The sequence below is a fragment of the Atractosteus spatula genome, chromosome 12 (genome assembly GCF_055471065.1).
Source record: "Atractosteus spatula isolate fAtrSpa1 chromosome 12, fAtrSpa1.hap1, whole genome shotgun sequence".
Taxonomy (NCBI): Eukaryota; Metazoa; Chordata; class Actinopteri; order Semionotiformes; family Lepisosteidae; genus Atractosteus; species Atractosteus spatula.
The window spans coordinates 36,174,528-36,190,348 of NC_142717.1; the positions used below are offsets into that span (position 1 = coordinate 36,174,528).

The 15,821-nt window shown below is 37.7% G+C and overlaps 1 protein-coding gene across 1 annotated transcript; it reads right to left on the minus strand.

The window, feature by feature from the left end:
• Window positions 1-209: 209 nt before the first annotated feature.
• On the minus strand, window positions 210-14,123 carry has2 (hyaluronan synthase 2). The gene is made up of 4 exons (XM_088929337.1): window positions 13,972-14,123; window positions 7,414-8,040; window positions 3,255-3,356; window positions 210-2,430 (listed from the first exon to the last, which is right to left on the minus strand). The coding sequence occupies exons 2-4, from the start codon at window positions 8,038-8,040 to the stop codon at window positions 1,501-1,503; spliced, it is 1,659 nt and encodes a 552-aa protein (XP_088785463.1). The 5' UTR covers window positions 13,972-14,123; the 3' UTR covers window positions 210-1,500.
• Between the last annotated feature and the right edge of the window lie 1,698 nt (window positions 14,124-15,821).

The following is a 15,821-nucleotide window of genomic DNA, read 5'->3' on the forward strand; positions in this document are numbered from 1 at the left end:
TTTTTGTGTTGTTTTTGAAATCTTTAGAATGTCTGCAAACATGGACAAAAGAAAACCACACTAAGAACGCAAATTCCAGTCCTACCACTATCTCGGGAGTTTCCACAATCGAGAACTAGAGAGTAAATAACAAAAAACACCCTTGCATTAGTAAGCAACACATTTTTATTTTTCTCACACCATGAAAGTGCTTTTTTATCCATATCGGCTATGTATAACTGGCAAACACAAAAATACTCAAAATTGTTTCACACGTTTGTTCTTAAGACTAAAGTCACAGCCCAGATGTAATCAAATTATTTAATGTATTCCAGCAAGTTTATTTTTGTTCATTTTTTATTTTCAAAATTGTATTTACAAAAATCGCATTGCACGAGCACAGAATTCAGAAAATCAGCTTTGAAAACCCTGATGTTTTGTGCAAAACTGGGCTTTGTGCACTATTTCAATACTGTACTGCATTATAGTCATTATAATTTCATTGTTGGTTTTGTTTTTGGAAGCAGCCATTTTTCCTTATAAACATTATTTCCGGAACGGGTACATTTTTGTATGGACCTGTAAACATACTTGGTTTCAAATCCAAATACCTCTTTGGAAAACTATCCTATCACAGCTTAACCAATTATAAGACAACTGTTTTGTAGACATTGAAAGTGATAAAATATAATTCCACTACAAAAAGCTATAAACCACAGAAGGCTTAATTATATAAATATGCTGGTTATTAACCCATTTACACTATTTTAAAAACACAGGTTCATCTTCTTTCAAAGTAATAATTTATTCATAGAATTGCATTTATTGTTATCATTGCAAACACATAAACCCAGAATAATGTTTCACATTTTTGGTCAAATAAAGGTCCATGTCATATAAACAGTTGCCCATGCACAATTTATTTTATTTAATTTTTTTATAAAAAAGGCAAATGAAAATAGAAACTCTTTGTTGGCTAAGCAAAAATAAACATTAGGTTTATATCAACTGCAATACAAATACAATACAAAAATTATAAAATAGGATGAAGTAGCTTCAGCATGGCCAACATGCTGAAAAGTCCACCTTTGGCATTCATTACAAAACTGTATCTAAAAACGTCCCACATTATTTTTTTCTGATAAATTATCTGAATTGAGAATGAGCTTCCCAATCACCCACACAATGCAAACAAAACCACTGAGGTATATTCTTCATTATCTCTGTCAAGCATTACACGCGATGAGAGTGATGCATGAAAGTGCACAGGAATTTAAAACTCATGCCAGTCCCATGTAAGTAAACAGGGTGTCCATTTGGTGGTTTTAAATCGATTGAACGAATGTTCAACTTTGGCACGTTATCCCAACGTTAAGAAAAGGAACGTCCTTTTTGATTTAGTCACAGCAGCAATGATCCGTCTCTCCTGGCGACACATCGCCACCTGTCGCCCAGCCAGAATCCTCTGTGGAGGAGTCCGAAAATCATCACAATGTAAACATAATGAAAGGGAATGGGACGTCACACATCTAACACCATGTCGTATTGTTGCTCTTTTTTCCTCCTTCCGCACTTAGTAATGAGTACCACGTACAACGTCAAGAGCATGACCCAGTAGCAGGCATACAGTATTGCACCAATGATTAAAATAGTCTGTTCCGACTCCGAAAAGGGCTTTTTTGTTTCTTGGTATATCGTGAAAATAACACCACCCAAGAGGATAGAGAACCACACCGATATCGGAATTAGCCCTATGAAATTGACCACGATTGTTTTCCTACCTGATGTGCCCCAGCCCGCTTTATTGATGGTTGCTATTGCGAACATCTTAGCTGGGAGCAAACTGGACATGTACAAAACCGAGTAGAAGGACATGAAAACCATGACAATGTTGCCACGGAGACAGCTGGCAAAGGACGACTTGATGAGGCCCACCAGCTGAACAGTCAACAGGAACAAAAGGATGTTCCATATTCTGCCTCGATAGAACAGCTGGATTACTGTGGCAATAAGGAAGAAGGGGAAGAACCCAGTGATCACAGCTTCATAGGTCATCCACAGGTGGTGCTTATGAAACCACATTGCATTGTACAGCCATTCTCTGAAGTAGGATTTACTCCACCGTGTCTGCTGGTTCAACCACCGTAGATATCTAATGGGGGTTTCTGTTAAGCACTTGGACCTGGCGGTGTACTTGGTGGCATATCCAAGGCTCAGTACACGGTTTGTGAGGTGTCTGTCATCTCCAAAGCTGCATTGACTGCCCAGGAACTCTTGGTTATACCAGTCCTCAAGGAACTCGTGGAGGAGGGAGTTCCTGTACATCCCCAGAGGCCCGCTGATGCACTGCACGCAGCCAAAATATGACTGGCAGGCCCGCTCGATATTGAAGGCCATCCAGTACCTCACGCTGCTGAGGAACGATATCCAGGATTCGTACTTGTTCAGAATCTGAAACCAGAGAGTGAGAAGGCATAACCAGTGCAATTCCTCGCTGCTGAATCAAGTGCATGTTTCAGTCATGGACTGGGCAGGGAATCTCAGTTCTACTTAAAGAGTTAGACAGTGAAAGCTGAGAAAAGAAGACAGTCTGTACTGTATGATACAATTGTACTGTATCATTCTCAGAATATGCAATCCAGACATTAAAATTAGTATCCTTTTTCACTGCATCTCCTTGCCTTTTCATGAAAGACCTATTCAAGGGTGGAGTTCATGGCAAAAATTGTAACAGAAGTATTGTGTTTACTCAAGGACATCCTTAAGTGAAGGGACCTACTAATTTAAAGTATTACAGGCATGCGTCATCTCAGGATTGTTTAATGTGTGAAGACAAGCATGGAAACAAAAATGGGAAGACATGGATTTATAAAAGCCCCTGGAAATTATTTCAGAAAGGAAGAGTCAACCAACAATTAATTGAAAAGTTAATGAATCAATGTTAATATCTAGGAGTAATAATAAGGGTGAACATACTGCACTACTTTAGCCATGTTTCAGCCAGATTTTTTAACATTTGCATTCAATAAACCTTCAATAGTTTGTGATGCTTTACTCTCTACTTTCCTTGAAGTTATTAAGAGTGTTGTTCCACAATTGCTTTACTATTTGCATTGTCTGGAGGTAAAGAGATCTGTTCTGATATTTCTCAGTCTACAAGTTCTTTGATGTTTTTAACTACACTTCAAATTCAGCCCTTCTATATCTGAATTATTTTGAACTATAATGGAGAGTATGAAATAACTTCAAATACTTTGAACACTCGGAATGAATACCTGCACATCGCCTCCAACTCCTCCCACCATTGGGTCTTCTTCTAACACTTTCACCATTTCAACGGAGCTTGCTGGGTCCAACATGGTGTCTGAATCGCAAACCTGAAAAAGCATAAAATACATCATATCTAAAATACATCCCAAAACATTCTTGCGCACTTTATCTTCTGCACTAAAATCATTAATTGTGGACTACCAGAGAAAACCCTCTAATCCCCTCAGTACTTAATGACACTACTTAATGTTTGATGAGTATCATCATGTAATGTATTCTCATACTATAGCTCAGGCTGAATTGTGAAAATAAATCCAGTTTCATGAGCTGTGTAGTCTGTATTTTCCCTGAGATGACACTCTGAGTACCCTAATGGAAGATTAGGAAGGTAAATGAACATTGTTTTTACATTTTTACTGTTGTTTCCTCTACATTTTTACCATGCTTTGAGCTTTTGATCCTAGGGTTTTGGTGATGTGTTACTATGCTAGACTGTGATGGTACAATACACCATTTTATAGATCATATTAAATGTTGTTATTCTATCACAGAGTCCTTACAAGTCATTTTCTATGGGTTGCTCTTGCTACTGATAATTTTGTAGAGCTTTCCCCAGAGTGTTTACTGGAATACAAGAACACCTAAATACATTCATTATGCTCAGTACAGTATCCTGTTGTGCAGATAACAGGTTAGGAAAGTCTAATACAGACTTTTATCCTTTCTGTTGTAAAGCAAGGCTTTATACGTGAATTTTAATTGGAAGTTGTTTTATTAGAACTCTTGAATGAATGGGGCCTGTAGACAAATCTGTGTACTGTTACTATAACTTTCCTCAAGGAATTTTATACGTACTGTAAGAGAGGGAAAGTTAGATGTCCTTTAGTGCTCTGAAAGAACATTTGTTATGCTGCACTCAAAAGGAAGCTGTTTTATACTCTGGTTTCTTAGAAATAGAAACATTGTGAGCATATGGTACAGTGCATTGAAGCATAATCATAAGTTAGAAAACCAAGGTCTTGAATACGTGAAGGAAGCATGAGGTATATATTTCTATTTGTCTAACACCTATTGCCCTTCAATCACTAGTGGAACGTGTTTTGAAAGCAATATTTGTCTTTCCCAATCATTGCAATGTTTTTATTTCCTCTCATTTACAATTTTCACATGAACGTAAGAGTGAAAACAAACATAAAGTTAAACTTTAAATGAAATGTCCTTTTGAATATGGAAACACAGTGTCTTTGCCAAGGCACCTTGTGGCATCTTTTCTAAATAAATACTAAATAAAAGAAAATATACATTGAAAAAAAGTGAATTTGCCTACACTTAACCAACGCAACGCAAACAATTTTTGTTTGTAAGATAAACGTGATAGAAACCTATTTTTTGGAGGTCTCCCAATCCCAAGACCCAGCCTTGCTTGGCTTCTGAAATCTGATGATATCAGACTAGAAGCTGGTAATGCTGCTGCGACATTTTGATGGTGAGTTGATTTTGAAATGCATGCAAGTTAACAAAAGGGCAGAAGCAATGCAATATCTCTTTCAAACTAAAAGCTGATGATAGAACTTTGCTTGAGCACCACCATATCTGACAAGGTCATGGCCCAGATCCGCTAGAAAATCTGCTTTTCTTTTTTGCTTTCTTTTTAAAATTTACAATGCGTACTATGTTTACTGTTTAACACCACTTTGAGTTTCTTGAAAAGCACTCACACAACTCTTAGAGTAAGACTATGTTTGGGTGCATTTTGAGGTTGTAGCCCCATAGTCATTCTTATGACCTGTAGATGGCACAATTTGAAAAAAATGTGCCATGATGGTGAAATGGGACACTGTAGTAGGTTCTATTGCGTTATTCAGCCACTGAGTTGAGATATTGAATCAAGCTCTTGACTATTTGGTCTTTACAGATTCCACTGCATTTTTGAAAGAGTAGAGGTGTTACATATCCTGCCTACATTATACTCTGGAGCTATAAAATTTGTATTTCCCGAATCTCCCCACTAATTAAATTGGAGAAGCAATTTTCCACTTCTCTGTCTGATCTCTTGGCTCCTGCTTTTCAGTGATGGAGCGAAAATGCTTTAAGAACCTTGGAGTGAAAAGCACTGTAAATACAATGAGCTTTTATTATTGGTAATAATAATAATAATAATAGTATACAGTTTGCCAATTTGTGAATTAAAGCAGTTTATAAACTAAAAGTAATAAGGATCTTATTTAGCAACACAATGTGATGAACCTGGTCAAGTCTTATCAAAACTCGAGCCTATAAAATTGGTAAGGACTGTAATTCTTGTGTTTGCTTTATTTAATATTTTAATGAGATTTATTACACTTATGTCTGCTTGTTTGGATAGCAGTTTATATTATTTTCACAGAATAATTATTGTTTTCCCTGTATTACACTAATGAAAGGCTATAATACAATTATTTCTATAGAAACAAAGTTCTTCTTTGTTAAGTCTAAGTAGAAGTTCCTATGCTTAAGAATATAAGATAGGATTCCCAGTCAATCTGGCATCTCTTTCTCTAATATTCATTTTCATATCCCTGTTTTTGACCCATCTTAATATGCTATTCATTGGGTACTCCAACAGATACTTCTACAGATATCTAATCATCATAGAAATTTGAGCTGATTTTCTTCCATGTACTTAATGTTCTTCAGCCATCAGTAAGGAAAATACACAGAAAGTCTGAAAATACTAGAACTCAATGATCAAATCAGGAGCTGCCCCTATGAGAGATTTGAAGATTTGCAGTAATTTGGAGGCAAATGAGTGTTAATAATGTTAATCTACTGCTTGGAGAAGCATAGTTTGCCATGTTTAAAGAAAACAGGTTTCTCAAAGATACTGTATGTGCCCAGCCTTTGAGGTAAATGAACATAACCCTGAAGATTCCTTTGACTCAATCTGTCCGTTCAATAACCACACCATCAGCGGAAACCACAGATAAGTACATTTACTTTTTGTGAGAGGTAAGTCTGTATGAACCAGTCACATGGCTGTGAACATCCCAGTCTGTGGTCTGCAGGAGAACTGTGATAGCAAAGAAAATCCTCAAGCTTCTGACAGTTCCATTCAGGGATGGTACAAATATTTGAATTGTGTGTCTGAGTGCAGTAGTCTCTACACATGGAGGGCGAATGAAACTCACAGACATACCAAACGGGCAAAATAAATAAAGCACTGGCAATAAAGGGGCTGTTTTCTAAATGAATAAAACATCTGTCATTTGACAGTGTTGTGCTTATGGATGGTTGGCCAGCACACACCATATTTAATCATCCCTGTGAAAAGATAATAGTGTAATTGCCTATTCTTTTTAGACAAAAAGAACAGGCAGAACATATTTAGAAACATTGAATCACTGATTTAGTTCTGCAAGGAAATCTAAGTTAATTATAAAACTACATTCTCAACCACAAAAGAGCAAATTTACAAGGTTACAATATGCTGGTTAACCTTTCATTATACTCTGTGTTTTTCTGATGCAACTTTTGATACCCATTAAAAATTGTAAAAAATAAAGAGAATTTACTACACAACTTTGAGTATGAGAGGAATATGGCAGTTATGCTGAGGACTAATACGAATATTTCAACATTTTTGAAAATACCAAGGGCATTTTTTTGTAATGTTTGAATAAATAACTGTAGAAATGTGGAAATAGTGGTTATAGAGCTTTGAATTCTCATGTAATAACCAATACCCTCAGATACTTTTGATAAGTCTAAACTCAGTTCAGTGCCCATGTGGTTCAATACAGTACATCCAACCTTGCTTTCAGACATTATTCTGCATGGGGGGCATAGTCTTTTTTTTTCCAGGAGAGGCACCAAGATTCTTTTCTTTGGAAAACATACATATGATTTTGTACCAGATTGTCTAACATACTATTACATCATTGACAAGGCTGGATAATATATCACATGGATTCAACTTGTTTCATGTAGTGTTAGCTTGAAACTTAAGAGTTTGGGAATAGAAACTGGGAAAAGGTTTTAAGTTGTATCTCGGTAAAGAGAACTGCTGTTAACCTTAAAAAACCACCGAACTACATACGCAAAGCAACCTGTCATTTAAACAAGTACAAAAGCTGCTTTATTCAGAACATATTTGATTTGGCACAACCTCTTGCTGCCGAGACTTACCTGCACATAATCCACACTCTTCCCAAGGGCTTTAAAGGCTGTGTACATTACTTCTCGCTTTCCTCCCCATTTCTGCATTATGCAGATGCATTTGTTGGACAAGACCAAGTGGGTCACATGCTTCATGCTTTCCAAGTGGGACTCGTCAGTTTCATCAGGCCCTTTGTGGTGAAAGTTACTTTTCCAGATGTAAGAAGCAGCCTTGTCCCTCCCCATGACTTCTTTAAAGATGTCCATCATGTAGATATCGTCCTCGTTGTTTCCATCAATTACCATGATCACTTTTATCCCGGGGTAGGTAAGTCTTTTGACGGACATCAGACACTTTCTTAGGTAGTTTGGGTCTTCCTGGTAAGCAGCGATGCAGAGGGCAAGTGTTTTGTTCAATTTGATGGGAGTCTCCAGGGACCTCCTCATTTTCCGGTGCTCCAGGTAGGCAAAAAGGCTTTGGATGAGGAGATGTAGGGCCAAAATGGCACCATAAAGTCCAAATGAGAAATAGTGATTGTCAGTCGCAATGAATTGGTACCCCTTAATATAGGCAGCAGTGATTCCCAGGAGCAAGGATACTCCGAACATTGTCGTCCCAAATACCCTCAAGTAGGTTATGACTCTGTCACACCTCATCTGAAAATAAAAACAGTAGGTAAGGTGTACAGAAAATACAATCTGAACAGGTTACGGAATGTGAATTTTGCATTGACAAGCAAGTAGAATGAATTCTATGAATTGGCTTCATTACTCTGCTCTCCTCCTCACTGATAGCTGGTGTGTGGTGGGTGTACTGGTGCACTATGGCTGCCATCGCATCATCCAGGTGGGGCTGCACACTGGTGGTGGTGGAGGGGGTCCCCATTACCTGAAAAGCGCTTTGAATGGAGTGTCCAGAAAAACGCTATATAAGTGTAAGCAATTATTATTATTATTATTATTATTATTATTATTATAGAAACCCCAGACCTTTTTTTTTACTTTTAAAATAAAACATGGCTGAAATCTATTCACCTTTTATCTGAAATGCTGACTGAATGTTCATGGAAAAACTAGAAAAGCAGCATTTAACTGACATTTTCTTGACTTCAGTTGTATCAACATCATAATTATGGTTCTTATCCAAATATATCAGTTGTGTGTTGATTTGAGAATTTACCTAGATGATATGGTTTTAAAAAATGCCATTGCAACAGACATTTAAACAAAACTGAATATAGGGGTCATCAGGACCCCTATGTGCACCGTCAAACCATGTTCAGTGTAAGGATGTTGATTTTTCACACTGCGACAAGTGGGGTGAAATGTTTTCCTTTGTTGTTTTGAAGACCCCCCAGCCAGCGCCTGATGTTCCCCAGTGGTTCACAGATCACTTCTTGAGGATCGGTAACTGCTATTGTTATCATCTGAATGTTTTCCATTTATGTAGTTAATGGTATTAGACATACATTGTGTGCCTAGTGCCTGTTTTCATGACTTTCACAGTAGGTCTCGTTAACATGCATTAGTTTTCAAAAACCGTTAGCGGGAAGTTGTTTTGCTTCATGATTAAACTTTCATCTGCTTACTTTGCTGTAGGTTTCCACTGTGTTTTTCTTGTTGAATTGTATTTCAGTGTCTTCACTCTGGTTTAATTCATGGGTGTATACATTATGTGTTCAAATATGTTAGCAGGGTCTAATTGTTGTATTCATAAATATAAAGTCTGTCTCACTTGCTCACATGTTGTGTCAAAGCCATGGCAATTTGTGCCAAGATTTAGTACTGTAGCATTTTCCCATCTGCTTGGCAGATAGAAGCAATGCGCACCACCCCTTTACATCATGTGTTTATATCGCTGTGAAACGACATCAGCAAGGAAATTCGGTAAGGCGTTATTTGAATGTTGCTTTGTAATAGATTTGTAATCCTTCAGAACTACTTCACAGGACGTTATGATCACATTCACAATCCTTTATAGTAACATGCGTAAAGGAAATAACGTGTCTATAAGAGGTGGGGACATTCGTTTTAGCACATTCCTTAGCCTGAATCGAACTGACGGTTAGAAATGATCTTGAAATTGAATGCCATGACCTCTTATGCACACGTTATGTCCTTAGCGCATTCACGCAAGTATTATACTCGTGGTTGTGTAGCAGTTATAAAGGGATTATAAAGCCATTCTACAGCAACATTGAAATAAAGCGTCAATTCTGGAAAATTTCGCTTTGCCACAATGTAGAAGTACTACTCACAGCTAAAGTGGATTCCACGTTCTAAAAAACACTTTCCAGTTCCATGTTTACCGAAACGCTGACATTTCTTCTTCACACCGCGACGTCAATGAGCACAGAAATGCAGGGTGTCGTGCATGCTCGTTTTAATTACAGTGAAAATATATGTGCTAACACTTTGAGAATAAGACTGTATAATGACAGTCCTTAAGGTCTTTTGTCAGTAAAATTCTGAATATTAGTATTTGCATTCACGTCACGTTCCCTGAAGGCAGTCATCAGTTGAAACAACGTAGTAATACTCAATTTCTTATTGTTATTTCATTGTTAGGTTAATTTAACGCTAAAGTTTCCAGCGTGCATTTATTTTTTAGGTCAACGAACATTGTCTTTTTACGAGAAGTAAAAACCCTCTAGAACGTTACTTCATCGCACTGCAGTCTTTTCATCGTTTAAAACAAATGAATAAAAACTAAAAAGTAAAATCTGTATATAGCCGTACACTTACACAACGTATAAAGAGGATTGATAAATATGAGCGTTGAACAAAAATTGTGTACATTTTGTAGAATATCCAAATTTCATTAAAATATTAAAAATAGTTAAAGTTCAATGATGAAATTGGCATTGGAAATAGAAGAATCGACATCCAAACACGTTACTTGTTTGCATGACTTGTTTTCACGAACCTTGTATCACATAGATAAGGGAATTTAACTTAAAATTTAAATGTAACTTATGAGAGAAGGTGACAGCCCCGTTTTCGCTTTAACTCTCTTCCCATTTAAAACACATCGTTAACATAGCAAATGATCAAAACACGTCTTCAACCATAACGATGTGTTAACCGTGGTCAGGCTTTTCATTGATGTGCCATCTACAGTACATGTAGTATCTGAACCAACAGATACGTGCGACAGCTCTGGATTGGATGGCCCGGTCGCGATTAGATTGTCTGACAGCCCAACTGTACATTTTCAGAGCTTTCTTTATTTGTTTATTGCCTACAGTACGTGTGGTTCCTTATTCAGCATACGCTACCGTGGGGGTAAACGTTTTAGCTTCTCTACATTCCAATACGGAAATTCAGTCCCTGGGGCTGAAGCAGCGCTCTGCCAATTAGCGCAGTTATCAGCTTGGCGGAAACAGACGGTGACAGCTTTCCACACGACGTGCTAAGCGTCTCATTGTCAGAAGACGCTTTTCTCGCTCGCCTCATTCATCAAGAGTACTGACACGACGTGCAGATTGGAATTAAATAAGAAAGGCGGGGAATGTAACGTTGCAATTAGCACGATTCAACAGTAACTGCGTTGCGCTGTGTTTAAGGGGGAGAAGTAGCTTCAGATAACACCCCTCCCCCTTAGCGGCTGACACCCTCAGGCTACTGCTGGTAGGTCTGCCCCGGTAGTCGGCATTTGCCGCACACAGACAAAAAAAACAAACCCTAAAATTCGAGCCCACCAACAACTGAATAAGATCCAGCACGTTCAATTGAAAAATTAGAAAACATTCCGAGTGAAAGACATTTTATTTTCAACTAGGCCATTGAATTAAATGTTGGTCATTTGCTAACATTCTTTAAAAATGTGAAAATGCAAAGCAGTATGAACCAATGTGCTCTGAGTCGCATTTTTCATCAAAAGCTCACGTTATCGTCAATGATAACGTTCATGACACAGACTGGGAGACCTCAAGCTCAGAGCAGCATCTATGTTAGCTACAAGTTTAGGGGAAAAGCATCAGTGACAAACCTTCCCCACCAAGAACCACAGCCCAGTTCAATTTGATTTTTAAAGTACTACCTTCAAAAATTATAGTGCATCTGATGGCTGATAAGAGTACAAAAAGCTATAGTTTGGTTTCCAAGATCATCATTTCAAGTACTCATTTAAAGAGAAAAGGGAAATCAATTGCCTCTTAAATTTCTATCCTTTGTGCTGTAAAAATTCTGTTTATTTGAAAACAAAGGGCTGTTTTGTGAAAGTGGTGAGGTGTACGTAACATATACTGTGTAATACGAGGGGAGAAACAGAGGCCACAATACGTTCTAATGTTAATTGAATCAGTCATTCATTAGATTGTGACTTTGAAGACATAAGAGAAACAGGGACAAGAGTAAATTTTGAGGTTCTATTTGAATTACACAAGCAGGAGCTTAATATGACCAGTTGGTCTGTTTCATTAATAATCTTTCAAGACAAGGGTACTGTAATTTAGCGCAATGTTAATAAATTCCATAAAGATAGTATTTCGGTAGGTACAACAACAGCTGGGAATGGAATGGTGTGTGAATGTTGGGAATGCTTGGTGAGATCAGTTTGGCTTCATCCGCTTGGTTAATGGGCCACAGGACGAGGAGGCTCGAAGCTCGATCCCCATTCAGACAGAGTGGACCAAGGGGCAGCTGCCATGTGGAGATGGGGCTCATGAGGGATGTGCTTGAGACAAAATGCAAAGGGAGGTATCTGGGTTTAGGATATGTAGCTAGTATTATATTGGTGGTGACGAAGTACAGCTGTGTGAGATTGACTTGTCGTTGTTATCCCTCCCGGACTTCAGTTAATAACTTCCATTTATTGAGGTCAACGATGTGTGTGTGAGAGAGATGACAGTGATCTTTGTGGTTATTGAGTGGGTGGTTCTTCCTCCCAGAGACAAACACGACACATATGCCAGCTTGGGCTCCTTCTGCTGTATCTAACCATATTTCATACTTGGCAGTAAAACTCACAGGGCCCTGGGGAGAACTTGCAAACTCCACACAGATGGCACATGAGCCTAACGGTTGTAGATTCTCCAATGACAATCATTGGCAATCACTACTGTCTGATGCAGGAATCAACAGAGTAACAGAAGAAAAAAACGCTTATGTTTATGTCGGTGTTCTGAGGACTTCAATTTGGTCTAAGAGTAAAACAATAATTGCTGACGCTACAGTACAAGAGATTAACACAGACGTCTTATTAATGATTTCTACCTGAAGTTTCTACATGAGGTGATTTATCTGCCCATGCGTTCCTTCCCTACAAAGCTGAAGATAAACAATTACATCTGCGCTTAATACATCGAACTAGTCACAAAATACTGCCAATGTACCGCTATCCACTCCTAATACTCGGATAAGCTACCTTTTAGTCTTATCACAATAATGGATACGGAAAGGGGGCTGAATTATAAATAAAATGAAATTGACTGCTTGGATAGCGCTTGTAAGTGGTAAAAATGAACAAATTAATTGAAATTTACACGCTTCCCCCCTCAGGCTGAGTAAGGTCTAAGAAAACCGCCGGCATGCGCTTATAGGCTTTCAAACTGGGTTTAACTTTTTTCTCCCTCGTCATTGGCTGCCTGCAGTATAATTTCCCTGCATGACATAACCTGGAATTTAAGAGGCGGCGTGACGTCAGGTCTTGGTCTCATAATTCTAACTTAAATCCATCGCAGCCACCATTAGCATTAAATGATTTGGATTTTTACTGTTATTCAATAAAGCGCGCATCGCACAAAATCTATGTAGCTGGTTCAATTTCTCTGCGTATAAACCGCTGGTTACGTTTACCTTTTGGATTCCAGGTTAAAGGAAAGGTGAGAGGATTCGGGTTGGGGCTGAATACTTCAGATTCAAAGAGCTTTATCGGTGTATGTAATTATAGCATTACCAAAGCGATAGCAATGGTAAAAAAGAAAAGCTTCAACGCTCTCGGATTTACTGCTGCCGCGCTGACAATTTTACTGTGAGCCGCTGGAGAGGTTATAGCGCTGACAAGGACTCCACGTGTGATAACAATGCCCCACCTCCGCCTCTTCCTTCAGCAATACCTTAACATGATGCCGTACGGAACAATGTTCTGCTGGGGGCATTTCCAGATAGAGGTCACTGTGATGAGGCTCATTCTGCGTGTTCTGGGGTTGTGCTGCATTCAACGACGCCGGGCACGTTTCTTCTTCTAGCATCAAGCATCAAAGGACCAGCCCATGTGGCTGAGTGCACACTTGACCATTTGTCTTAACGCTCCTGTCTGAATGAGACTCTCCGAAACTACCGCTCAGTTGTTTTTTTTGTGTACGTGACATTGTAAGAGCTCGATTTTTTCTCGAGGAAAAAACAGGAAAAAATCTATAAAAGCTCTAATAGATAGTAATAGTTATGCCCTCGACAGGGTTACAATAGAACGTCTGTCCTCATTTACCAATCAGGTACCTATTTGTGTCGTAAAAGACTCCATTCATGGTTGCTTATCCGTTACTAATGAGGGAGAAAATCTAACAAACGCGAGAAAAATACCCTTTTATGATAAAAAATACATAAAATGATATGCGCTAGTTCAGATCAAATATACTTTCATACCTTGAAGCAGCTTTATGACGGAGTCGTGTTCTCCTGTGGGATGGAACTTCTGGAGTCTGTTGATGATCCCTTCTCAGCACTGGAGTGAAATTGAAACTTCACAAAAGCATGTCTAAGATTTTAGTAAAAACCCAAAGTAAGACAATTCCAAGGCAGTGCAATATCCCAGTTTTCTTTCAAATCTCAGGAAATTGTTTTCAAGTTTTCTTTTTTTTCCTTCTTGTACTTACATCATATAATCTACATTTATACTGCACTTATGTATATATTATATTATCTTGTCAGTTCTTTGGTAATGTAATTTGTTATTTTTTAGAATTAAAAAAACGTTATTCCTTATTATAAATAGTAGTCAGTGTTACTGACAAGAACTCATCTAAATTCAAGTTTTTTCAAGCATACAGATTAAAGTCTTGAACTGTCGAATCATTCTACTTGTACCACTTTTTCTGCATCTGTAATTTCTTCCAGACGTCGTAAGTTTATGCTTCCTACAGCTCTTGCCTTCCAAAGAGTCTTTCAACCAGGGAGAGTTTTTGGAGGTTGTTTTAATAAGGGGGGAGGTAGGGGGATAAGGAGGAGCGAAGTCTTTTAAAAAAGCTGCCCATTCAAACTTTTTTTCCCTAAAGTTGTACGTGTCTGCCAATTAAGCCCAAGAAGCTGAAAAAAAAAATGGATGCAACGTTATAGGATTCCTTGTGGAATATTTAGTTTAAAAGCTTTATGGTTAGTTTCCAAGCTTTCTGAAATATATATGGATAAAGATCTATCTTCAAATTATATTTTTAAGAATGAAAAAAATTCTGATATGTGTATAATACATTAATCTGTGTTTTATATCGGCTTAATAAATATCCATTATCCAAAAATGTTACTTTGTACTCCATTAGTAATCAGTATGTATTATATATTCTTAACATAAAATTATTCTGAAATACCTAAATATAATTTCTTGTTAATATCCTAAAGTATTAAGACGAACAGCGTTTTTTTTTCATTTCTGTGAGTGCGGCTATAACTTCATTTTATACCTCGTTTAAAACAGCATAGCTTTTCGCCAGCAGGGAGCGCCACATAGTTCTCTAAAAGACGTAGAGTCTCGATTACAGCAGTCGGAAGGTCGCCTCTTCATGTTCTTCTTCACATTTGTCATCGACTTCTCTTTGCTTTAAACGAGCTTATTTACTTGTGTATTTAACCGTCAAATCACAGTTTCAGACCCGCCTCAAGTCTTTTGGACGTTTTTAGATTATTATTATTAGATTAAAATAATTGTTTCATTATTTTCTATTCTTTTTTTAATGGGACAACACTGGAAATGCAACAGTTGGTTAAGATAATAATGTAAATTAATTAGAAGCAATCGACCTTAAAAGGCCATTTACAATTAAGAATTCATAACGTCTCCCACACATAGTTTATAATAAAGATTTAAACTACTGAATGATGCAGCAGACCCTCTAGCGCTTAAGCATCTGTGTTTTCTCATTCAGAGATTCTCCATTTACTAATTTATAACACTGCTCTACCAGCGTGTACACTGTTCAGTTCCTGAAGCTAGTCACAGGAAAATCTATATCATCCTTTCAAAGAAAACTTTCCATCTGACTTGTCAATCACTAACCCCAAAACTGTTATAGGTTTTACACATGTAAGTGTAGATACACACATCAGCTTGTGTCAGTTTCAGGTCCTAGCCTGGCAGATGATATCACACTAATATAGCATGTAATAAAATCAGATGAAACCAAAAACATCTCACATGTTCGTCTAGAAAAGCCAGAATAACTGCATAGTGAGTAGCTCCAACAATTCACCGCTGCAGAAGCTGACTTAATGTTTTATAAATC

Bases quoted from the DNA above. Each gene is read 5' to 3' on its own strand.
- has2 (XM_088929337.1), bottom strand. From the start codon at position 8,040: ATGAGGTGTGACAGAGTCATAACCTACTTGAGGGTATTTGGGACGACA. The intron at 3,357-7,413 runs GTAAGTCTCGGC...ATGCTTTTTCAG, and splicing joins AGAGTGTGGATTATGTGCAG to GTTTGCGATTCAGACACCAT. The intron at 2,431-3,254 runs GTATTCATTCCG...CTCTGGTTTCAG, and splicing joins GAGTTGGAGGCGATGTGCAG to ATTCTGAACAAGTACGAATC.